This window comes from Diabrotica virgifera, chromosome 9 (assembly GCF_917563875.1).
Source record: "Diabrotica virgifera virgifera chromosome 9, PGI_DIABVI_V3a".
Classification (NCBI taxonomy): Eukaryota; Metazoa; Arthropoda; class Insecta; order Coleoptera; family Chrysomelidae; genus Diabrotica; species Diabrotica virgifera.
The window spans coordinates 37,289,311-37,315,556 of NC_065451.1; the positions used below are offsets into that span (position 1 = coordinate 37,289,311).

Below are 26,246 nucleotides of genomic sequence, written 5' to 3' on the forward strand. Positions count from 1 at the left end.
ATATAGATATTATGTTGTTAATAAATAACCACATTGTAAGTAATAAAAAGTTTTTTATCCACTTGATTAATCCATTTGTATTAATCAAAACCAAGACGAATAATAGACAAGTGTTGGTGGAGCAGACAACTGTAAAAACTAAGAAAAGAAGTAAGGCGGCTAAGGAATAAAGCCAACGAATTGGGAACTGGGAAACGTATACAGGAAAACTCTTACTGAGTCCAATAAATAGATAAGAAGAACGGAAAAGGAATCTTGGAGAATGTTTCAAGATTCACAAAATTCTTTCCAAGGATTCGGCACTGGGACCAAGTCTGCTTAAAAGATCTGATGGTACCTTTGCCGAATCTAAAAAGAAAACGCTAGAGTTCTTACTACAGAACTACTTTCCATCATCTACAAATTATTGATGAGCAGACTCAAGTTGAAAACCTAGAACAACGTAAATGTCCTAGGAAAAAAGACTGGGAACTCTCTGCAAAAAACGTCAAACTGAAGAATGTAAAGTGGGCTATAAACTACTTTGCTAAAATCGGGGAGGATGGAATATTTTCTGCCTTACTACAAAAAAATATTGGACATCTTATTGCATATCCTAACAAAGTTCTTTAGGGTTAGCATAGCACTAGGCTATATATCAAAGACTTGGATAACTATAAGGGTGGTGTACATAATACAAAATAGCAGGACAAAACAATGCCCACCTAAATCCTACAGGCCAATCAGTCTTACATCATTTCTGTCGATGTAAATAGAAAAAATTCTTGATAGACATGTTAAGAAAATGCCCTTGATGGATCATCTTGGCATCATTATGGCAACCAGGATGCATATCAAGAAAAACATAATCAGAAACATCACTGGACGAAGTACAGTCAAACCCGCTTATTAGAGTATCGGTTATAGAAATATCCCGGTTTATGGAATATAAATTCGAGGTCCCGAAACGTTTTCATTTACTCCTTAATAAATTTAGAGCTTATTAGAATATTTTTCAGGTCAACGAATACATTTTTACCTACAATTTCGAATTTCCTAAAAATTTAAATTATATCTTGTATTATGGTTTCTCGCCAAGAGCTTCGAAGGCTTGTAGTACTGTTTTATTTATATTATTTGGGTTTGTCAGATAAGTAATCAAAATTTTATTGCGTTTTAATGAGTACCAATTCAATTGTTTACCGAAAAATTCAGTCGTAAAATAATTCCCTTTGTCTACTAACTATACATATTGCCACCTACTTAACTGTTATAAAATTTTTAAGAAATAGTTCGCCCATCCTGATCGCTTGTAAAGTTATAAAAGGTTTTCGGGATGGCCAAACCTTTGTAAATTTTTCTAATTTTTATAATTCAGAGCAACAAAAGTGACTAGTATTTTATATAACAAAAAAAAACAAGCTACAATTACCGATTATTTTTCAAGACCAGATAAGTAATTTTCTTATTAAGTATATTATGTCTTTTAAGACGAAAATATTTACATAATCTATATATTGCATACATTTCATATTAATTACTGTATGCATCCACATAATATAATGTAATTTGTTTTTGAATAAATACGTTAGGCTATTGTATTATTGACATAAAAAGACCTAAAACTATATACGTATACATATGTACTATTATTACGTATATTCGGTACACTTATTAAGGCTAGCCACCAATGATTGGTTATTATAATTTCCCGGTTATAAGAATATTTTTGCTTGGCACGAAGGCTATTCCAATAAGCGGGTTCGACTGTAGTTCAGAAAATTAGTCACTCCGTTAATAACGGAGAGATTGCATTAACCGCCTTTGTAGATACAGAAGGCTCATTTACTAATGCACTACCAAATTCTCTTTACGATGCAGCAGTATCAAAAAAGATATCTGATTCTAATTGACCTGCAAGGAGAGAAAATTGCGGCTAAAACAGCTAGGGGGTACTAACAGAGGGAAGTTCTTTCTCCTCTTCAGTGGTCACTCCTGGTGGATGACTTGATCTCGCTCCTTGATGCACAGGGGTTAAAAGTGCAGAACTATGCTGATGATCTAGTAACTATGCTAAGAGGAAAATATGGTAATGTTCTATGCAGCACTACTAGATGGTGCAAGATCGAAAAAACTCTGCCGATCCTAGTAAAATAGTAGTAGTCAGTTTCACAAGGAGACGGAACCTACATAGATAATATACAGGGTGTCCCAGACTAATTTAGCCACACAATATATCGTAAACGAATAGAGATTTCGAATGGGACAAAAAGTGGTCTATTCTACTTGTAATACACTTTAATACAGCGTCGAAAACAATCATCCCCTAAATATTCATCCCTTACTTACAACCCCTAACTTTAATTTTTTTAATAGCACCCTGTAAATTTCTTTATAGTTTTGGATGTGGTCTTCTATCGTCTATTCAACACATTTTTTGAAAATAAATCGGTTCGTAAATAAACAAGAAAATATCAGTTTAGTTTTGTTAATTATGTGTCCCAGACTAATTTATCCAGGCTATATTTCTTAAACGAATAGATATTTTCGAATGGGACAAAAACTGATCTATTACATTTGTAATACACTTTAATATGGCGTAGAAAAAAAAATATTACCTAAATATTCATCCCTTCGTTACAATCCCTTACTTTATTTTTTTTAAATAGCACTCTGTAAGTTATGGATGAATATTTAGGGGATGAATTTTTTCTACGCCATATGAAAGTGTATTACAAATGGTATATATCAGCTTTTGTCCCATTCGAAAATCTCTATTCGTTTAAGAAATATAGCCTGGATAAATTAGTCTGGGACACACAATTAACAAAAATAAACTGATAGTTTCTTGGTTATTTACGAACCGATTTAATTTTCAAAAAATGCGTTGAATAGACGAAAAAAGACTACATCCAAAACTATAAAAAAAATATGCAGGGGGCTATTAAAAAAATTAAAGTTAAGGGTTGTAACTAAGGGATGAATATTTAGGGAATGATTTTTTTGTACGCCATATTAAAGGGTATTACAAATAGAATATATCACTTTTTGTCACATTCGAAAATCTCTATTCGTTTAAGAGATATAGCGTGGGTAAATTAGTCAGGGACACCCTGTATAGATATTACTTACACCTATATCTTCCAAAAGCTGCAGGTTTCAAATACATAGTGATTCCATATAAGTTTGGTTGAATATAGGTTTGAAATAGTTTGTGTCAATATTTTTACACTAGATCAAAGATGATATGAGCTAATGTCTAAGTATGAAATAGTTGATATACTAGAGGTATTTGTATACTTACACTTTCATGTCGTTTCTTAGCTAATTCCTTTGCTAAACCTGCTATGTTATTTTGTGAATAACTATTTGGCAAATGCCGGTATCTTACTACAGGAAGAAATGTAGCTAGCTGCAACCATCTTATATAAAGCTCTGGATCTGCTAAAACGTTTTCCGTTCCATTTGTAACCAACATTGTTTCAGGCACAGCATAGTCACCACCAACAGCGCCAGGAATCAAAAATGGGTACCCTAGAATACCGTACGTGAGAATTGTGGGTATTATTTTTCGTAACCCATCCCAGGAAAATTCAAACTCTGGTAGTACTACAAAACTAGGAGATCTTGGTCTTTCAATAGCACTGTTAACTCCAAAAAGGGGTACTTCTCCTTGAAGATTGTTTGTAAATATTGTTTTGTATTCATCTGGGTTGAGTAGAGCCTTTTCACATTGGTAATAGTGCGGCATATTATACGCAACTCCTATATCTAAGTAGAATGAGTCTATTTTATACGTGTTCATAACTTTCTTTAATTTGTGCAGTAACCACGAGATTGTTTGGACATTCGTTATATCCAAAACTCCAGCGCTTTGAAGGCTTTTGTATCTGGTTAGAGCTGGTATTCTTTTATCACTGAATCTTTCGGATACTAATAATTTCTTCCTTACCACTTCTGCAAAATTGAAGCTTTCTGTCGATATAAATGGCTGTATGGTGAATACTACTCTGAAACCTCTTCTTTTAAGTTTTTCTATTAGTTTATCGAAATCTGGAAATCTTGATTGGTCCAATTCGAAGTCTCCGATTTGTTCTTGCCAAAATTCGTTGATGAGAATATGACCCTGCTTTAGTACGGCCACAGAGTTCGTAATCTTTGTAGTTACATTATCTATAACATCTACAAGTGAATATTCAATATTAGTATACATACAGAGTTTGTTTCTTTGAACACAAATTAACAAATATAGAACAAGACTTTTAAATGAAGCTATACCAGACTTCAAAGACAATAACGAAACCCATAATACAAATATCCTAGCTTCACCTATACAAATAACATAATAAAAAGACTAAGTTCTCAATCTAATAGCACATAAAACAATACCAAAAATATTACTCTACATACCACCAGACTGAAAACAATCGGAACCTTCTCTGGTTACACCTCCGAGGCTTCTAAAATTTACAAGCCATAACGGATGCTTAGACTAAAGAAGATGAGGGAATTTTACAATTTATAATTCACGTCCCATCTGCTCAGCGCGGTAAAGTTCCAACGAGAATGGTTCCCTTCGTACTCTAATCAGAGTAAACATGTAAATAAAAAATGAATAACCATTTTCAATTTCGTTGCAATAAGAAAATACAGCCGCACTATATTCTAGTCCAATCAGAGAGCGCAGCAAGCACCTCTACCGGTTTCGAAATTTATTAGTCTCTCACCAGGAGGCACATATGCTCAGTGCGGTAAAGTTCCAACGAGAATGAGAGATTAATAAGTTTGGAAACCGGTAGAGGTGCTTGCTGCGCTCTCTGATTGGACTGGAATATATTGCGGCTGTATTTTCGTGTTGCAACGAAATTGAAAATGGTTATTCATTTTTTAAATAACATAATGTTAAAAAATAACAAGGGATCTGGCCCAGTAAGCATCCCCAAACAATAGAAAAATTATATGAAGCCTAGCCCAACTTTTCCAAGTTGTATAAATGGCAGTTTCGCAGAAGAATGAAAGAACTTATTCATATCTATCATACAGAAAAAAGTCAGAAGGGACAACAGTGACAACTATCAGTAACAGTGATAACTAAAAGTGATTAAAGGTAGAATAGAAAATGAATACAAAGATATAGTTGCCGAAGAACAGGTGGGGTTCAGGATAGGAAGATCAATATTGATCAATTCTGTCTTACATAGAATATTGAAATAAAGTTTCCGTTAACCAGGAAGTACATTTATTGTATGTTGACTTGAGAAAGGTATATAACAGTAATCCTACATATAACAGTATCCCACAAATAAATTGTGGGAAGCATTGGAGAAAACAAATATAAACATGAGTTTAATGCGAGCAATGAAACAAATGTATGCTAATTCTAAGGCCAGGGTAAAAAGTGGAAAGAGTCTGTCCAAGGGATTACAAACCAGCAAGGGTCTTAAACAAGGCTGTTGTCTCTCACCAACATTATTTAAGATTTAAATTTAAATAACAATACCATATACACATTATTATTCGCAGATGACCAACTATTAATAGCACAAGAGTATACGATATGGAACACATGACAAGGAAACTAATCGTGGAATATGAAGAAACGATGACTTGAAATAAACATAAGAAAGACAGAATATATTATGTATGCGTCGGTGGTATACAATAGGACCTCGTATTGTAAGTTGGATTTTATAAGTACCTGGGTATGATAATCACAAAAAAAGGAATGCAGACGACACTATAGAAGAAAGAAACAACCAGTGAAGAAAAGCAATATCCCTTCTGAATAATATACTTTGGAACCAATAGTGTCTGCCCTTGTGCGATCGGTACTCACCGGAGGGACTGAAGACGTTCGGATACAATTAGCGTCTCTTTGCAAAGACAAAGACCAAAAAATCATTATAAAATTGACTGGCCAGTTGGTTGTGAAAACCAGTGCCAATAAAACACAAAAACACACACACGGAACCAATGTTGTGTTTCGCTGATGACCAAATTCTGATTGCTCAGGATTATGACGACTTGAGTTACATGGTGCGGAAGCTAATAGAAGAATAAAAGAAATTGGGTCTGGTCTTAAGTCAATATTAAGAAAACAGAAGCAATGTATTGGAAGGAACCAAACAGTCCATTACATTAGAAGATGGGGTAGAAATTAAACACTGTGATGAATACAAGTATCTAGGTATGAAAATAACTCAAGACGGAACACTCAATGCTGTTATAAAAGACAGAAACCTACAGGGTCGAAAAGCCATATCCATGATGAACGGCATTCTGTGGGACTAAACAATATCTAAAGCGAACAAACAGCTCATATACAATACAGTGAAGTAGCCAATGAAACAGAGAATAGAGAATATGTTACTAGGAACAGAAATGAACTTCTGGAGAAGATCAGCAGGCAAATAAAGAAGAGATCGGATACCAAATGAGAGAATTCGAGAAATGATGGGAGTCACGCATACAATAATTGATGACATAAAAACAAAACAATTAATATGGTACGACCATGTACAAATAATGCCAGATAACAGGATCACTAAACAAAATTTGATGTGGACACTACAAACGAGAAGCAAAAGAGAAAGTCCGAGAAGAAGCTGGTGGGAGGGAATTGAAAAAGAACTAGAGGAAAGAGAAATATCTCCAGGTATATGGTTAAACAGCGAAGGATGGCGGTTAGGAGTCTGAAGGCCTCGTAGAACGCTGTAAACCGATAGTAGTAGTGGGAACCAATCAATAAAAAATAATAACAAACGTAGAATATATGACACAATTATTTAAAAATATAATCAGCTACAGCAATATGGCTGGTAAAGCAACGATATAAGAGAAAACTTGAGGCAAAGGAGATGGATTTCGAAGACGTTCGGCAGGGAAATCGAGATTAGAGAGAGTTACTAACATGGCAACCTCATGGTAGAAGGGAAAGAGGAAAACCTCGTCTTAGTTAGAAAGAAGGCATACATCGTGAGAGATATAGAAACAGAGCCTGTTGGTGCCTAATGGTGATTGGGTTTCAGAAGACAAGGAAAACATTTTAAACTACTATATATAGGTAGCTAGTGTATAGGAATAATAATAATTTCGTCAGTTCTTTGTAAATAAAATCAATTCTAAGGGTTAATAATCTCAATTTTAACCTTTAACTACACGCGCTGGCGTATTTTGTACGCCAGATATAAGAATTCTACTGCAAATATATTTAAAAATTTAATTTTTTACCTTGTTTATCTCTCTAACATATCACTGGAATGTGCTTTACAATTTGGTTTTAGTTTCGTTATAATCGACGTTCTGGGAAGATCGTAATTTACAGTTTATTATTTGTTGTTTCCGGTGGTGGACAATATACGCCACGATTATATTGATATAAGTCGTAATATGAGTACATATTTCAATTGCTTTTTAGTCATTATGGCACAATAGTACATTATATACCGCGGGACTGAAGTAGTACATTTAATCCTGAAGGTAAAGTTTATGGCCCGACCGCAGGGAGGGCCATAATTTACCTGAAGGATTAAATGTACGTCAGTCGCAAGGTATATACGATACTTTTCGTACTTCCGGTATGATTTTATTAATTATTTCAATAATTTCAATCAGTTTTTTCTCTCTTCAACTCATTTAATAAACTGTCTTTAAAATAAGTTACCATAGTAACATTGCGTTGTGACAGTTATAATTTAGAAACATTGTCATTACTAGTGTCATTGTAAAGAAACATTGTTATTGATAATTATTGGTATCATGAGTGAAGAAGGTGTATCTGATATTGATAAAAGAGCAGCCGAAGTAGGTGAAGAATTGTTACCACCGAAATCTAGAAAACTATACGAGCAGCAGTACGATGCTTTTAAAAAGTTAATTACCATTCTAATTAATTATATTTTTCAATAAAATATCCCTTAAATTCGTTTGTTTGTGATTTAATCGTTCCGGGAGTTTCGTCAATATTTAATCCCGGAGGGATTAAATGTGACACTTTAGTACCTGTCACAAGGGAGTGAAGTTGTCACTTTAGGCCCGGAAGTACGAAAAATATATTTTTCTTTATAAACAATACATTTTCTCCCGTAAAAAATCACATTTCAAAAAATTTTTTATTAATAATTTTATTTATCATGGAATCCAGTTATTCCATGATTCCAGTTATAAATCCCAATTGGCTTACTGAGAAGGAACTATAAGTATTCACTGATGCCGAATAAGGTTTATAACAAACAACTAAGTGTATTTTTTCAAAAAAAAAAAAACAAATCCGCTGTTTTTAAGTGTATTTACTTGTGGCGTATAAAGTACGCCACGCGTGTAGTTATGTTATAACTTGATGCGCGGGTAGTTAAAGGTTAAGGGTTTTCGAGTAGTAATTAGTAATATTAATTTAGTAATATTTACCTTGAGTTAATGCTTCTTTCATATCGGGCATTTCCCAAACTGGCTCTGTTAGAAAGTAATCAATAATGTTGCTATCTTCTTTCTTTAAACCATCCCAAAGGGTGTGTTCACTAAGAAAAACGTGTAATTGAGACATGTTGGCACTGGTACATATACTGTAGTTTAACTGGGCAGTGCTTGTAAATTTATTAACAAAAGCGAAATTATCGTATTGAGCCCTGAGACAAAATTCCTTCTTTGGTGAATCTCGAATTGAGATATATAAAGGTGTTTCGTTATCGACCACTATAGCTGCCCCTGAAAAAAAAATTGTAGCAGTCAAGAATAATCTCTTTCTAAAGCAAAATTAGTATCATATGGATGAAGAAATACTTGATCTTTACCAACTTTGATTACCCTATTTTTAAAATCCAATTGAAATACATGCCGATTTATTACGTCCATTCCTAATATAACATCCTCTTCTATGTCAGCAACTGTGACAGTATGGACGAACTTTTCTGTCCCAATTGCTGATTGGATCTGAATTTCTCCATGGATGTTAGCCTTTTCATTTGTGGTAGTTCGCAGTCGCCACCCCTGTAAAAATTTCTTACAGTTGTTTATAGTACCTACTTGTCGAGCGTATAATGGTCCTGGTCCCTCCGATATCCACCAACTATTTATACTTTTTACCATTTATTTTTCCATCTACATATATATTTAGTATCTTTACGGCATTTAAAAGAAGCTATTAGTATGAAAGGGTCTTTGGAAAAATTCCGGTTCGAGGCTACCCCCTAAGGCCAACCCGGTCTAGTTTTCTCGCTGGTAAATATCTTGATTTGTGTTGTACACCTTGTGTGCTTACGTTAACTTCGTAGATGTCCCATTTTGTCACAATTCTAGCGCCTTAGGTCTTCGTTTTCCTAAATGCAATGCCTTTCCATAAGAATAACAAGCTGTTTTATTTGTCTTCATCTTCTTTCTCTTTTACAGTCCTAACTTTACTGTACGCAGAAGAGACTTGTGTAGCTTAACTACATTCGAGGCGGTGGCCAAGACATCAACTAACATAATAATAATAACGGTGTTCTCTTTATTTTATGATTACGAAGACCACTGATAAAGGTTTGAACGGCCGACCACTCCATCATGACTTCAGGAGCTATTGGATAAACATATTGAACTAACCTGGTAATATCTACCTCATATTTTGTTTCTGTTTTTTTTATATAAACTTAACGCCAACGCGAAATAAAAGACGTTCTCACTATCAATTTATTTACTTAGGGTGACCGGCTTCGCTGTCTATAATATGCACAGCATCATCAGGTCCCGGTAACAGTAAACTAAATGATCTTACCGGGACCTGATGATGCTGTGCACATTATAGACAGCGAAGTCGGTCGTCCGGAGTGAATAAATTAATTGTGAGAACGTCTTTTATTTCATTACTTACTTATAGACCAGGGCGCATCTGTAAAAATATTAGTACATTTGGATGTTGAGAGGTGACTCATATTTTTTTGCAGAAATTGCTTAAAAATATCTCCTATAATAATATTTGTGTTATCCTCCCACTCAAAAAGGTCCGAAACATTGTTAAATAATCAAAATGTCAAAAAATGAACGAAAAATTCGATTTTTTTCTTGGTTTTTTGATTATAACTTTAAAAGTATTCATTTTCGAGAAAAGTTGTACCGACATAAAAGTTGCGTAATTAAATTTCCTACAATATAGGAATAACTGAAAATTTTAAAAATTGTCACCCTTGTTGCCAAATAGCAATAATTTCGAAAAAAACCATAAAAAACAATTATTCGCATCTCACGTTTTTAAACAACAGCAAGTTGAATATTTTTCACATACAAAAGAATACTTTACCTTTCATTTTCAATTTGCAAAATTAAAATCGGTTAACTACCACGGCGTCAGGAATTTTTTTAAATAAACATTAATTTTTTGTGCTACGCGCAGGACAGCGGATACGTTCGCTCTGATTGGGCATTCCAATAACCTTTGATAATGATTGATAAATTTTAATCTTTAGTACATTTCGAAATAAATAAATAAATTTGTTTATTGCAAAATAAAAACCCATACTCTGTCCTTTGAAATAACACTTTTTTTAGCAAAAACTTTCTTTGCTCATATATTTTAACTTAGAAAATAAAAAAGTTTAATTTTTAAACATATGCAATTGTTTAAATAATTTTTCACAAACAATAATCAAATTAGTTGTTTGATTTTTGTGGAATTAAAATATGAATATACAACAAAATATAGAGTAAGAAAATAATATATTAGATAAATATTGGAAGAAATTTTGGTGAAATTAACTTGTGTGAATCGAACACGGCTGTCCTGCGCTTAGCCCCAAAATATAATGTTTATTTAAAAAAATTACTGACGCCGTGGTAGTTAACCGATTTTAATTTTGCAACTTGCAAATGAAAGGTAGAGTATTCTTCTATATGTAAAAAAAATTTAATTTGCTATCTGCTTTATTTTCAGTCCTGTAACATTTTGAAAAAATGAATTTTTTTTGCGAAAGTTGGATTGCAAAATTTATTTTGGTAAATCTATTGAACCGATCTGAACTAAATTTACAGTATTGTTTTATCACATCATACAGTTTTTTTGGGCGAAATACGAAGGTCCCAAGTTTAGAAGAAATGGTTGAAAAACGTAAAATGCGAATATGTACTTGTTTTTTTATGTTTTTTTCGCAATTATTGCTATTTTGCAACAAGGGTAGCAATTTGAAACATTTTTAACCACCCTTATATTGTAGGAAATTTAATTACGTAACTTTTATTTTGGTGCTACTTTTCTCGGAAGTGAATACTTTTAAAGTTATAATAAAAAAATGAAGAAAAAAATTGAATTTTTCCTTCATTTTTTGACATTTTGCTTATTTAAACAATGTTTCGGACCTTTTTGAGTGGAAGGATAACTCATTTATTATTTTATGGGCTAATTCCAAGCAATTTCTGCAAACAAATTAGAGTCACCTCTCAACGTCCATCTCAAAACAGATCCACCCTGGACTACTTAGTATGGACTCACACATGCAACCCATTCGATAACTAAAACTTACCTTTCGAATTAATAAAATATCTCTTGAGAACATTTCCCCATTCGTGTGTTTCTATATTTCCAGTAATGAATGGTTGATAGAAATGGCTGCCTTTTTCCAAAGGCCATGCGTTTTCTGCCGTTTGTCCACCACCGTACCAGTGCGAGTGTGACATGTCGAAACAATCCGTTGGCGCTAGGGATTCTGATAGAGCGATCCATTGCACGTTGTAACACTTCACGTCTGAACCAAGATCGAAGAAATTCATATATAGTCTCGCTCTATTAAGAAAGTATGATTATTATAAATAAACTCGTAAAATGTACATTTATTATTTAAGTAATGTTAATTTATTACACCTTATTGCAACGAGGTGTCAGACAGGGTTGTGTGCTATTACCGATATTGTCTAATGTCTACTCTGAGGTAGTATTTGAAAACGCTTTATCGCACTCTTCAGAAGGAATCAGGATAAACGGGCAAAGAGTAAATAACATTCGCTATGCAAATGACACTGTTTTAACGATTGATTCGGACCATAATCTCCAGATATTGTTAAATAGGGTTACTGAGAGTTGTAAAAAAATGAGGATAAAGATTAATGCTGTGAAAACCAAAGTTATGAAATATTACGGAACAAAAATTTACCCCTTCCAATATATTATGTGAACCACCTACAGCTTGAATACGTAAACCAATACAAATATCTTAGCTGTTGGTTCAACAAACAACTTTATTATAAACAAGAAGTAAAAGTGATAATAGGGGTAGCCTGATAAGGCTTTTTCAAAATGAAAAGCTTATTTTGTAACAGTAACATTAATATCAGCCTTAGATGTCGTTTTCTGCATTGCTATCTATGTGCAATACTTTTGTATGGAACGGACATAAGCCTAGACGCTCAACATAACACTGATGAATAAGTCCATCTGCAATTTACATCTTATTTGATTTGCTGTTATAACCATGCATTTTGTCTTTTTTTGGGGAAATTATTATGTTAAATTTTATGACGGTTATGTTAAATTGGTGCAACATACGTTGTAGATCATCTTCACTTTGAGAGATTAGTATTACATAGTCTGCATAGCAGATTATTTTAAGTTGTTTTTCTCCCATTTGATATCCTTTTTTAGTTCTTACTTTTTTTGTTATTTCATCCATGATCAGGTTGAACAATAAAGGACTCAAGGAATCCCCCTGTCTTATCCCATTGCCAGCTTCAATTGGGTCAGTTAGTTCAACTTCTACTTTTACTTTTATTGTGTTGTTCTGGTAGATAATTTTTATCGTTTTAAATATTCCTAGAGGTACCTCTTTTGAGTATAACAAATGAATAATGACCTTTCATTTGACTCTGTTAAAAGCTTCCTTAAGATCAACGAAACATAAATACGCCGGTTTGTTGTATTCAACGATTTCTCTTGAACTTGCCTCATTATAAATATAGCGGCAGTGCATGATCTTCCCGACCTAAAACCTTGTTGTTCTTCTGCTAATGTTATAATTTCATTCAGTTTGTTTGTTATCACTTTGGTTGTTAATTTTGGTTGTTGTGTTTGATAAGTTAATTCCTCTGTAATTCTCCGGGTCCGATTTGTCTCCTTTTTTGAAGAGAGGTATTTTTGAAGATAGGGGAAGGTGGGGGAATACAGCGCCCTTAAGCGGAAAAGGTGATTACAAGCAACTAAAACTGATTTTGCAAATAAAATTTGCATTGGCCTGTTGAGTATGGTATTGGCCAAAAATTGGCTATGCTCAATTTCGTTCTATTCAAACAGTTTAATAATAACAATATTTTTTCTACACTAGTGCTTTTGCGCGATATTCCCAAACCCGTGGGGTAATTTCGCGCACAGAGTGGGGTAATATCGCTCGTTAAGAATTTATGATAGATTCTATGATATTTATGTAAATACGTATTAAAAAAGCACAAAGTTATTTGCAAACTGTTTAAACAAATTTTTCAAACAAACAAAAAAATTAAACCTTTAATTAAAACTGCGCAAAAAACTTATTGTCTACGTTAACAAACTATTATTGGTAATATAGAAAATATAGATTAATAACATAAGCTAAAAAGGCTCAAATAAAAGCCATTAATCAACAAAGTCTATGTAAAGTAAAAAAATAAAAAAAAATAAATTATTACAAATAGGTATTTTACCACATAACTCAACACGGGTAAAAACCGCGCGGTATTACCCCTCACGTATATTTTCCAAACAAATAATAAATATAAAAAAAGTGGGGCAATTAATGAAAGATAACTTATGGTTAAACAAAGGCTAAAACACCATAGATTTACACAAACTCAAAAACAACTAAATAAGTTAAACATTTTGGCTTACCTTGCTTATTTTGTCGTAGCAAAATATTATAATGTGGAAATAAATGCATATTAGCGCCACGGGTGTGAACTTTACAGAATCTGCAATAATCGACATTATTTGGTTGGTTGACCGCTAGAGATAAGCACTAGCCGAAATTTTATAATAATTCTCAGAGAGCGAGAAACATGGTGCGCGGTATTCCCCCACCTTCCCCTACATATAAGTGAAAATGTGTGTATGTAATTTAGACCAGGGCGCATCTGTAAAAATATTAGTACATTTGGACGTTGAGAGGTGACTCAATTTTTTTTGCAGAAATTTCTTGAAAATAAATCAAATAATAATATTTGAGTTATCCTCCCTCTCAAAAAGGTCCGGAACATTGTTTAAATAATTAAAATGTCAAAACATTAAGGAAAAATTCGATTTTTTTCTTGGTTTTTTGATTATAACTTTAGAAGTTTTCATTTCCGAGAAAAGTTGTACTAACATAAAAGTTGCGTAATTAAATTTACTATAATATAGAATTGGTTAAAAATTTCAAAAATGGTCACCCTTGTTGCAAAATAGCAATAATTGCGAAAAAATCATACAAAAACAAGTATTCGCATTTTACGTTTCTCAACCATTTATGCTACACTTAGGACCTTCATATTTCACCCAGAAAAACTTTATGATACAGTAAAACAATACTGTTAATTTCATTAAGATCGGTTTAATAGATTTTGCAAAATAAATTTAGCAATCCAGCTTTCGTAAAAAAAATTCATATTTTCAAAATGTTACAGGACTGAAAATAAAGCAGATAGTAAGTTGAAATTTTTTTTGCTTATAGAAGTGTACTGTACCTTTTATTTGCAATTTGCAAAATTAAAATCGATTAACACGACGGTGTCAGGAATTTTTTTAAATAAACATTAATTATTGGTGCTACGCGCAGGACAGCTGATAGTTTGCTCTGATTGGGCATTCCAATGACCTTTGATAATGATTGATACATTTATAATTTTTATTACATTTCGATATAAATAAATAAATTTGTTTATTGCAAAATAAAAACACATACTCTATCCTTTGAAATAACACTTTTATTAGCAAAAACTTTCTTTGTTAATATATTTTAACTTAAAAAATAAAAGTTTACTATTTTTAAACATATGCAATTGTTTAAACAATATTTCACAAACAATAATAAAATTAGTTTGATTTTTGTGGAATTAAAATATTAAAATACAACAAAATATAGAGTAAGAAAATAATATATTACATAAAAATTGGAAGAAATTTTGGTTGAAATCAACTTGTGTGAATCGAACACCGCTGTCCTGAGCGTAGCACCAAAAATTATTGTTTAGTTAAAAAACTTCCTGACGCCGTGGTAATTGATCGATTTTAATTTTGCAAATTGCAAATGAAAGGTACAGTACACTTCTATAAGCAAAAAAAAAATTTCAACTTGCTATCTGCTTTATTTTCAGTCCTGTAACATTTTGAAAAAATAAATTTTTTTTGCGAAAGCTGGATTGCAAAATTTATTTTGCAAAATCTATTAAACCGATCTTAAATAAATTTACAGCATTGTTTTACTGTATCATAAAGTTTTTCTGGGTGAAATATGAAGGTCCTAAGTTTAGCAGAAATGGTTGAAAAACGTAAAATGCGAATACTTGTTTTTGTATGGTTTATTTGCAATTATTGCTATTTTGCAACTAGGGTGACTATTTTTTAAATTTGTAACTAATTCTGTATTGTAGGAAATTTAATTGTGCAACTTTTATGTCAGTACAACTTTTCTCGGAAATGAATAATTTTAAAAGTTATAATCAAAAACGAAGAAAATAATCGAATTTTTCCTTCATTTTTTGACATTTTGATTATTTAAACAATGTTCCGGACCATTTTGAGTGGGAGGATAACTCAAATATTATTATTTGAGTTATTTTCAAGCAATTTCTGCAAAAAAATTTGAGTCACCTCTCAACGTCCATCTCAAAACAGATGCGCCCTGGACTAATTTTTTTTATCCCTAATACAAAGATTATACAGTTTACGAAATAACAAATTGAAATTTTGAATTTTTAATAAAAATGATATGATGACCACACGATTTTTTGCATATGTTTTAGACTAAAATAATATTGAAATATATCTACCTATGCATCCATTCCAAACAAAGGCTTCCGTCATCTCTGTTATCTGCTGGTAAACAATTTAACACATTGTCGTAATTAAGCGTTGTGCCCAAATGCAGTTTAACGACATCTTCTCCTTCATCATTAAATATTTTCACAGTTCGTTTTGCTTTATTTAGTTTCATATTTCCAAAATATACTTTAGCTAATACTTTTTGTTGGTATAAGAAATATGCTGTGACTATGAGGACTATAATTGTGGTGAACAGAAAACCTACAAATACTTTAGTTTTATATTCTGGCGACTTCTTTTTCCTAAATGTCTGTGGCAAGTTCTAAAATAAAGATAATAATCATTAGGAAGTAATATATAAAATCATTATAAATTTTTAAAACGCTGATAAAAAAGGGAATGAAAACGTAGGATTGAAGCAGTAGAAGCAATTTTATGTCCGCAATTTGGAATCTACTTCAAGTACTAATAAAATAGCCCAAGAATCAGCTTATAGCCCAATATGGGCGAGGCAACGAAGCATTAAACCTAGGAATTTTGTGCAAAAAGATGAGTCGTCATGCAACTTTTTGCATTCGATTCGAGAGAGTGTTAGGCAATTTTGTGAAGTAAATTGATCTCCGGAAAAAAATTTGTACATGAGAAAATTCATTTTCAAAGTGCATTTCCAAGAGATGGAAATTGAAAAATTTAGAACTCAGGAAATATTGACGGAAAGAGTTCAATTTTTATACTTGGGGGTTTTGCAGGTCACTGAACACGAATTTCATGACGGCGATGGTCTCCAAGGTACCTGGTGCCCAGGGTGGAACTCGTCGGCTGGGTCGATCGAATAAATCGCGAAATGAAAATTGGATCGAAAGACTGAAACATTTTTTTTTTTTTGAAACGTTTATTCAGCAATCTGTTAGTTATAAAAATTCTAACAATAAGCGTCTTTGGGGTTTGAAATAAAAAAGAATTGACGTTAGAGAGGTCAGTCCAATGACTGGACCTCTAGTATGGAACAAACATGACATTCCGATAATATGCTACATACAAACATACATTTTACATTTACAAACAATACATATATCTAAAATATAAACACAATTACGGTGAGGTATAAAACTTATTTATAAATAAGGTCCAGTGGATTTTTACGTTTTAGTCTGTGAGTTTGTTGACTATTATCAAGCAAGTTTATTGCCAGGGCATTTGGATGGCTTTCTAGGCGTTTTATGTACCGAACACTGCACTGAACTATCACTTCACTGATCGTAGGTACTTCTAGATCACAATAAATGTCTTTGTTTGACACGAACCATGGGGCGTCTGTTATAGAGCGTAACACTTTGGATTGCAATCTTTCCATTATGGATATGTTGGATTTTGCTGCTGTACCCCATAGCTGGATCCCGTAGGTCCAGACCGGTTTGAGTATTGTATTGTATACCAACAGTTTGTTACGTATAGACAACTTCGATGTTCTGCCCAGTATCCAATAATGTTTACGAAATTTTAAATTTAACTGTTGGCGCTTTTTCCATATATGTGTTCTCCATGTCAAAGTTTTGTCCAGGTGCATACCAAGGTATTTAACGCTTTCGGCTTGTGGAATTGCTTTGTTATTTATTTCTATATTAGGCGATATTTTACGACATTTTGTAAATATGATATGTTGTGATTTTGATTCATTGATCTTTATTCGCCATTTCTTTGTCCACTTTTCAATGTTCCTAATATGCCTTTGAAGAGATTCGGTAGCTGTTGCGGGATTTTCATATGTGACTAACATAGCTGTGTCATCTGCGAAAGTTGTAGTCGTTACATTTTCGTTTGTTGGTATGTCGTGTGTAAATATTAAATATAATATAGGACCCAGAACACTACCTTGAGGGACTCCAGATCGTATAGGGTAGATTTTCGATGTATCTGCTTCATGCTTGACACGGTAGTACCTTTCTTCTAAATATGATTTTAGTATAGTAAACATTGAATCAGGAACGTTCATTTTTATTTTGAAGAGCAACCCTTCATGCCAGACTTTATCAAAAGCCTGACTGACGTCAAGAAAAAGTGCAGAACAGTACTTTTTTTCTTCAAAAGTTTTATTTACTATATCAACGACTCTATGAACTTGTTCTATTGTTGAATGCTTCTCTCTGAAACCAAACTGGTGATCCGGAAAAAGATTATTATCAGTTATTATCTTCATTAGCCTGGTCGCTAATAGCTTCTCAAATAGTTTAGCTAGTACCGGTAAGAGACTAATAGGACGATAAGAGGTATGTTCGTGAGGTGGTTTACCATGTTTATGGATCATTATTATATCAGCAATTTTCCATTGCGTTTGTACAATTTTCAGCCTTATTGCGGCGTTGAATAGTTGTGTTATCATAATTACACCTTTATCTGGTAACTCTTTTAAGATAGTTCCTGTTATAAGGTCATAGCCAGGAGCTTTTTTGGTTTTTAATCTATATTGAATAGTATTTTTTACATCTCTTTTTGTTACTGGTTTCATTTGCTCACTTGGCTGTTGGATTGTTGCTAGACTTTCATAGATAGCCTCATCTTCTTCAGCACTGACAGAGGGCAGAGGTTGAAAAACTTCTTCAAGATATTTTCCAAATGCCTCTGCTTTTTCTTGATCTGTTCTCGATCATGAGCCATCTGGATTTCTTAATGCTGGTATGTGTTTACTGGGTTGTTTTAATTTCCTGGTTGCCTTCCAAAGTGAATAATCGGTATCTGCTGTTGGTATTAAATTTTGAAGATAATTTTCGATGTAGGAGTTTTTGTGCTGTAGTATTGTATTTTTCAGCTGTCTTGCGGCTCTATTGTAGTTCATTTTGTCTTGATGCTGCCTTGTGTTTTGCCATATCTTTCTTAGTCTCCTCTTCTCTTTAATTTGATTTCTTATATTAATAGGATTGTTTCTTTTATTCTGTGTATCTTTACATTTTGGAGTGGCATTCCAAGCAGCTTCTTGGAGAAGTGTAGTAAATTCATATACTGCCAATTCAAGTTCATCTTTTGTTTTGAGAGAAATATTAAGGTTTATTTTTTGATGTATTTCTTCCCTGAACTCATTCCAGTCAGTTTTATGATTGTGCAGTTTTGCTGGACGTTCCTTCTCAACAAATCTTGAATTTAGCGTCGCTATTACAGGGGTATGGTCTGAAGCAATTTCATAATTTGGTACAATATTTAGATAGCCTTCTCCAAAACCTTTGCTTACAAAGAAGTCAAGACAGTCCGGAAGTCTACTAGGGTCAGTAGGCCAGTAAGTAGGTGTGTAACTAGATAAGTGTTTGAGATGTAGTTCCTGCATCACTTGAAAGAGGATTCTACCTCTACCTGGTGGAGAAAGTCGAGAGCCCCAACTCACATGTTTTGCATTATAGTCAGCACCGGCAAGAAATCTATTACCTAGTGAATTAAAATAATTAGTAAATGATTCTTTATTCGGTGGATAGTTTGGTGGAAGATATGCTGCAGATATTGCTACTTGTCCAAGCCAATCTTCTATGATAATACTTGCTGCCTGAAGGTGCGGCTCTTTTATGTTACCAAGGTGATAGTGTTTAATCCCTTTTCGAATAATAACGGCTGCACCTGCTCTAGCATGCCTTTCAGCATCAGGGTGTGGTGCATTATAAATTATATATCCATAAAATTTAAGGTTGTGGTTGCTTGTTAAATGTGTCTCTGATATTAGCATTATGTCAATATTGTTTTCTAACAGGAAATATTGCAATTCGTTTTTATGATTTGCTAGTCCATTTGCATTCCAGAGTCCTACCTTAAGTAACTCACCCATTTGTTTTCAGAGAGAGTGCATGTTTGACTTCTTCTCTTAGTTCTCTGATTTCTTGTGTAAGTTCATTTATGGTTTTTTGCTGTTTTTCCAAAGTTTGTTGGAGAAATAAATTTTGTTGTTGCAGGTACATGTTTTGTTGATTTAGATATGAATAGATATCATTTGTAGCTATATTTTTTGATGTAGCTTGTGCATATGTTAATCCAGTTTTTGGTTGGTTCGGGCTTGACGTAGGTCTAGGGCCAATATATTGCTGCGATGTAGATGGATAAATTGATTCGGTTTTTTGGAATTCATTTTTATTATTATTGTTGTTCGTGTTCTTTGGAAATCTTTTATTTAATAACTCAACGTAGACTTGACAGCCTTTATAATTCGCAGGATGAGCGCCCCCCACATAGAATACATTTTGCTGGTTTTCCGTCTTCTTTCTTCTTTGCACATTTACGGTAGTCGTGTTGTCCAGCACACTTGACACATCTGTATTGTAGTGTACATTGATTTCGTGTATGACCATAATTTTGGCATCTTTTACATTGGACTATAGTTTGTTTCTTCCTTGGGGCTTCAAATCGAATTACTGCATTTAACAGAGTTCCTATTTTATATATATCATTGTTGTTTTGCTTTTTTTCTAAATCTATGAAGAAGAGATCACGTGGTTCATTTGTTGCCCGATTTTTTACCTGGTGCCCAGGGTGGAACTCGTCGGCTGGGTCGATCGAATAAATCGCGAAATGAAAATTGGATCGAAAGACTGAAACATACATTTAATATTTTTCAAAAATCTATCGAATAGCACTAAACACGACCCTTTACTCCACCCCCTGGAGCTGGGGTGGGGGTAACCTTAACATCTTAAATAGAAACCCTCATTTGTTATTGCAGATTTGGATTGCTTACGTAACAATAAGCAACTTTTATTTGAGACATTTTTTCGAATTCTGGATAGATGGCGCTATAATCGAAAAAAAACTATTTATCGTGATACCATAGGTAAATTATAGAAACGGTCTAATATCTCGAAAAATACCTACACTTACAAATAAAAAATCAAAAAATACGTGTTTAATATTTTTGAAGAACCTATCGAATAACATCAAACACGACCCTCCACTCCACCCCCTGGAGGTGGGGTGGGGAGTAACTTTAAAATCAAATATAAATCCCCATGTTTTATTGCAGATTTGGATTCCTCATAAAAAAATAAGTAGCATTTATTCGAAACATTTTTTAGAATTGTTGATAGATAGCGCTAATAAATAGTATTGTTCCGATTATAGCGCCTTCTATCAATAATTCGAAAATATGTCTCGAATAAAAGTTACATATTTTTACGTAAGAAATCCAAATCTGTAATAAAAAATGAAGGCTCGTATTTAAGATTTTAAAGTTATCCCCCACCACACCTCCAGAGGGTGGAGTGGAGAGTAGTGTTTGACGTTGTTGGATAGGTTCTTGAAAAATATTGAAAAAGTATTTTTTGGTTTTTTATTTGGAAGTGTGTTTCTCGAAATATTAGACCGTTTCTATAATTTACCAATGGTATCACGATAAAACTTTTTTCCGATTATAGCGCCATGTATCCACAATTCGAAAAAATATCTCGAATAAAAGTTGCTTATTTTTACGTAAGCAATCCAAATCTGCAATAACAAATGGGGGTTTCTATTTAAGATTTTAAAGTTACCCCCACCCCATCTCCAGGGGGTAGAGTGGGGGAGTCTTGTTTAGTGTCATTCGATAGATTTTTGAAAAATATTGAACACGTAATTTTCAGTTTTTCGATCCAATCTTTATCTCGCGAATTATTCGATCGTCCCAGGCGACGAGCCTGGGCACCAGGTACCTCGGAGACCATCGTCGTCATGAAATTCGTATTCAGTGACCTCCAAAACCCTTGAGTATAGAAATTTAACTCATGTTTGTCAATATTTCCTGAGTTCTAAATTTTTCATTTTCCATCTCTTCGAGATGCACTTTGAAAATACTCTGGGCTAATTAGCCAAATTCATGGAAAAGTTATTTACCAGCAATTTTATTGCTGGAATCGAATTATAAGATCCTATATATTAATAATATAGGTATGCAAGATCCGCAGATAGTGTGTTACTTTTTAAACGCTTTTCTTTAGTTCAATAGTTTGCGTTAAATCTTTAGAGGTTAATTTGACTGCCTTTTCTTCAATACAAATGAATGAAAATTTACAGACATATGCATTCGCGGGAACAATACAGGAATAGTCAATAAAAAAATTTGTTTATGTATATTAATTGTTTAGTTTTAGTCCAGAGAAATAAGGTTTTTCTCGTGACACATCCCCCTCCAGGCCGAAACCAAATTTTTTGAGTAGTATGGACATCTATATTATTAACCTATATGTTTCCTGCAGCCGATTTTGATGATATACATAGTTATAAACAAATGAAGATCGAAAAACGGTAAATTATCGCTTTTTTCGTCTATTACCAAAAAGTTAAGCACTTTAAACAAATTTGAGAGTAAGAAACTCATAAATCGTATAAAAAACTTCAATATGGCATTCGCTGAATATGTCTAACCTTATTGGTTGCTTAGAAAATTGCAAAATAAATCATAAATATTGAGTTTTTATAAATATTCGTAACTTAGGTAAAAATTAACTTAGAATCTTCTTATTACGCGGAATGCCGAGACTTCTTGTACTTAAATTATATTTTAAATTTCAAAGCAATTGGTCAAATAGTTTAAAAGTTATTTAATTTATTTTTCCCAAATTCATTTTTTTTGCAACACTATAAGTCAGAAAATTATGAGGTTACAATAATACTTCGGACAGTTTATGAAAGAAGAACATTTATACTATTACCTTAATTAAAAATAAATGACAAAAAATAATTTGAAACAGTGTAAAATTATTTTGCAAAAACATGTCCATTTTTTGCTTACTTATAAACAATTAGAATAACTTTTTAACCGTTACCCGTAGAAAAATTATTTTTTCATATTTAGAAAGACTGAATTTTTATACACATTTAGAAAGAAAAACAACTGTTCTAGGACATTTAGGGACAAAGTTAGCCCCCCCATTTTTTTAATTCACATGTTTTTGCAAAATTATTTTGCAATATCTATAATTATTTTTTGTCATTTTTTTTTAATTAAATTAATACTGTAAATTTTCTTCTTTCATAAACTATCCAAAATATTACTGTAACTTCATCATTTTCTGACTTACAGTGCTGCAAAAAAAATTAATTTTGGATAAACAAATTAAATAACTTTTAAACTACTTGACCAATTGCTTTGGAATTTAGGGTGTAATTTAAGCACCATAAGTCTCAGCATTCCATGTAATAAGAAGGTTCTAAGTTAATTTTTACATAAGTTATGAATATTTATAAAAACTCAAAATTTATGATTTATTTGGCAATTTTCTAAGTAACCAATAAGGATAGACATATTCAGCGAACGCCATATTAAAGTTTTTTATACGGTTTATGAGTTTATTACTCTCAAATTTGTTTAAAATGCCCAATTTTTTAGTAAGAGACGAAAAAAGCGAAAATTTACCGTTTTTTGATCTTCATTTGTTTATAACTATGTATATCATCAAAATCGGCTGCAGGAAACATATAGGTTATTATTATAGATGACCATATTACTCGAAAAATTTGGTTTCAGCCTGGAGGGAGATGTGTCACCAACACGATATTTTTTTTCCTTATTTCTCTGAACTATTTAAAAAATAAACGATTTTAATGGAAAATGCTTAAATTCTCTTGTTTTTTACAATGTAGAAATTTGAAATTTTTACGGATTGTAGCTAATGATATGAACTATACATAATTTCACTTTTTACGTGAATTTTTTACGTTATGCTTATTAAATAAACGATAAAGTTTAAAATTTTAAACGCTCATATATTTGTTTATATAAAAATCGGCGCTTATTCGTCGTGTCAAATTTTAATACGATACGAAACAAAACTTCAATCAAAACTCAAATTAAAAAAATTCGTGTTTTTATCGTAGTCTTAGAAAAACCACCGGTACAGACGTTTTGTGCTATAATTAACAATAGAATTCATTTTGGCGTATTAATTTAAGGCTTTTCTTTAGTTCAATCGTTTGGGTCAAATCTTTGGACGTTAATTTGACTGCCTTTTCTTTAACGCAAATGACTAAAAATTTGCAGCCATATGCGTTCGCGGGAATAATACACGAATAGTCAAAAACATTTTTTTTATTTTTATTAATTGTTTAAATAAAAAAAAAACGATTTTAACGGAAAAGGCTTAAATTCTCTTGCTTTTTAAAATGAAGAAACTTGAAACTTTTACAGATTGTAGCTCATTATATAAAGTATACATAATTTCACTTTTTACGTTAATTCTTTACGTTATGCTTCATAAATAAACAATGAAGTTTAAAATTTTTTGCCGATTCCGACTACGTTTCATGTTTGTACATCATATGTTTTATATACATATTTTAATAAACATGACGATATCTTTTAATGTTTGAAAAGTGTAAGACTAAAAAGTAAAAAATAAAAAAATATGAAAAAAATTTTTTTTAAGAAACGCTTTTCTTTAGTTACGAGTGACTAAAATTAAAAACATTATAAAAAAACCAACTAAAAAGCAAAAAATAAAAAAAAATTGAAAAAATCTAACACATTCGTTAAAGAAAAGCGTGGGGCAAAAACCGTTTATTCGATGAAGACACGCCACGCTTTTCTTTGACGAATGTGTTGGATTTTTTCAATTTTTTTTTATTTTATAAACAAAATGGCTCCGACAAATCGTATTTTTTTCAATTATTGCTCTATAACTCCAAATATATTTTAACATTACAACAAAAACACTCAAATCAAAAATTCACCGCAATTAAATTCTGCATAGAGATATGTTTTTTCCGATTTGCTCCGACGAAAATTTTCCTCGGAAAATGCGGGTTTTTCTAACAAAAACTCTAATTTTCAAATAAAGTTTTAGGTAAGTAATTATTAATCAATAATTAAATAACTTGGACGTGACGTCAAAGCTTTCTTGGAATAGATTGTAATTCCAGAAGCCGGTGAAAATTAAGCGAATATTTTAGCAAAAATTCAATTGTTAATTAACAATTTACGATCGCAATAATAACCAAAATAATCATGATACAGTGAACAAACTTATAAAGATTATAAATATGAGATGCTTGTTTAATATTTTATCGACAAAATATAAATTTTTCGTTTTTTTGCATAATTATTAAATTAAAAAAAAAGTTATAGTACGCTGGTCTGATTAGTAAAGTACAAAGAAAGGTCATTTACCAGAAATTTCATTGCTGGAATCGAATAATATGATCCTATATATTAATAATATAGGTATGCAAAGTATACAGATAGTGTGCTACTTTTTTTATTAACAAAATGGCGCCCCCAAATCGTGTTTTTTTCCCCAAAAACACTTAAATAAAAATTCACCCCAATTTAATTCTACATATGGCATGTTTTTTCCGATTTGCTCCGACGAAAATTTTCCTCGGAAAATGTGGGTTTTCCCAACAAAATCTCGAATTTTCAAATAAATTTTTTGGGCAAGTAATTATTTATCAATAATTAAATAACTTGATGAAATAAAAGCTTTCTTGGTATAGATTATAACTGCAGAAGCCGGTGAAAATTAAATGAATATTTTAGCAACAATTCAATTGGTATATAACAATTTACAGTCGCAATAAACACCAAAATAATCATGAGACATTGATCAAACTTAGAAAGATTATGAAGATGTGATGCCTATTTAATATTTTGTCGACAAAATATAATTTTTGCATAACCTTTAAATGTTTAAAAAAATAGTTATAAACAAATTAACATTTCTAAGAAATTGTTTATTATATTCTAATTTTAAAAAATACTTAAAATGCGTATTTCAAAGGTGTTGAAAATGAATGCTTCAAAAAATGTTTCCAACAATTTCCAAAAAAGTTATGAAACAGCAAAGTAAATATACGAATGCTCCGTTGTTTATAATTTGTTTGAATTGTTTCAAAGCTTAAAAGCGAGTCTATGGTACAATCTAATTACTCACAAAGAATGTCAAATATTAGTTCAATGGTTCTATTTTAATCAAAGATTAAAAATACTTTTTTTTTGTAATTTTTAGCGCGAAAGTAGGCTTGATACAGAGCCGGAGATGTTCACTCGAAGCGACTGACACGCTTTAAACTCGCGGGAGTTGTGTATGTGGACGGGTATAATACATAATATAGCTACGGTACTGTATTAGTCTACTCTCGTGCGTGTAAATTACAAAAAAAAAATATTTATAATCTTTAATTAAAATATAGCCATTAAACTTATAATCAATATTTTTTGTAAGTAATTAGCTTGTACTTTAAACTCACTTTTACGCTTTGAAAGAATTAAAGAAAATTATAAACAACGCAGTAATCGTATGTCTACTTTGCTGTTTCATAACTTTTTTGCAAATGGTTGTAAAAAAGTTTTAAAACATTCATTTTTAAGATATTTGAAATACGC

General features: G+C 32.1%; 1 protein-coding gene across 4 annotated transcripts in view; it reads right to left on the reverse strand.

Moving 5' to 3' along the window:
• Positions 1 to 26,246, reverse strand: part of LOC126892435 (myogenesis-regulating glycosidase) — a 130,889-nt gene that overhangs the window by 5,997 nt on the left and 98,646 nt on the right. For all 4 annotated transcript variants that reach the window (XM_050661965.1, XM_050661963.1, XM_050661964.1 and 1 more), the window contains exons 5-8: positions 15,934 to 16,247; positions 11,469 to 11,728; positions 8,386 to 8,682; positions 3,284 to 4,161 (exon numbers count right to left, since the gene is read on the reverse strand). In XM_050661965.1, coding sequence (XP_050517922.1) covers positions 3,284 to 4,161; positions 8,386 to 8,682; positions 11,469 to 11,728; positions 15,934 to 16,247 — 1,749 coding nt within the window. The remainder of the gene's footprint in view (positions 1 to 3,283; positions 4,162 to 8,385; positions 8,683 to 11,468; positions 11,729 to 15,933; positions 16,248 to 26,246) is intronic.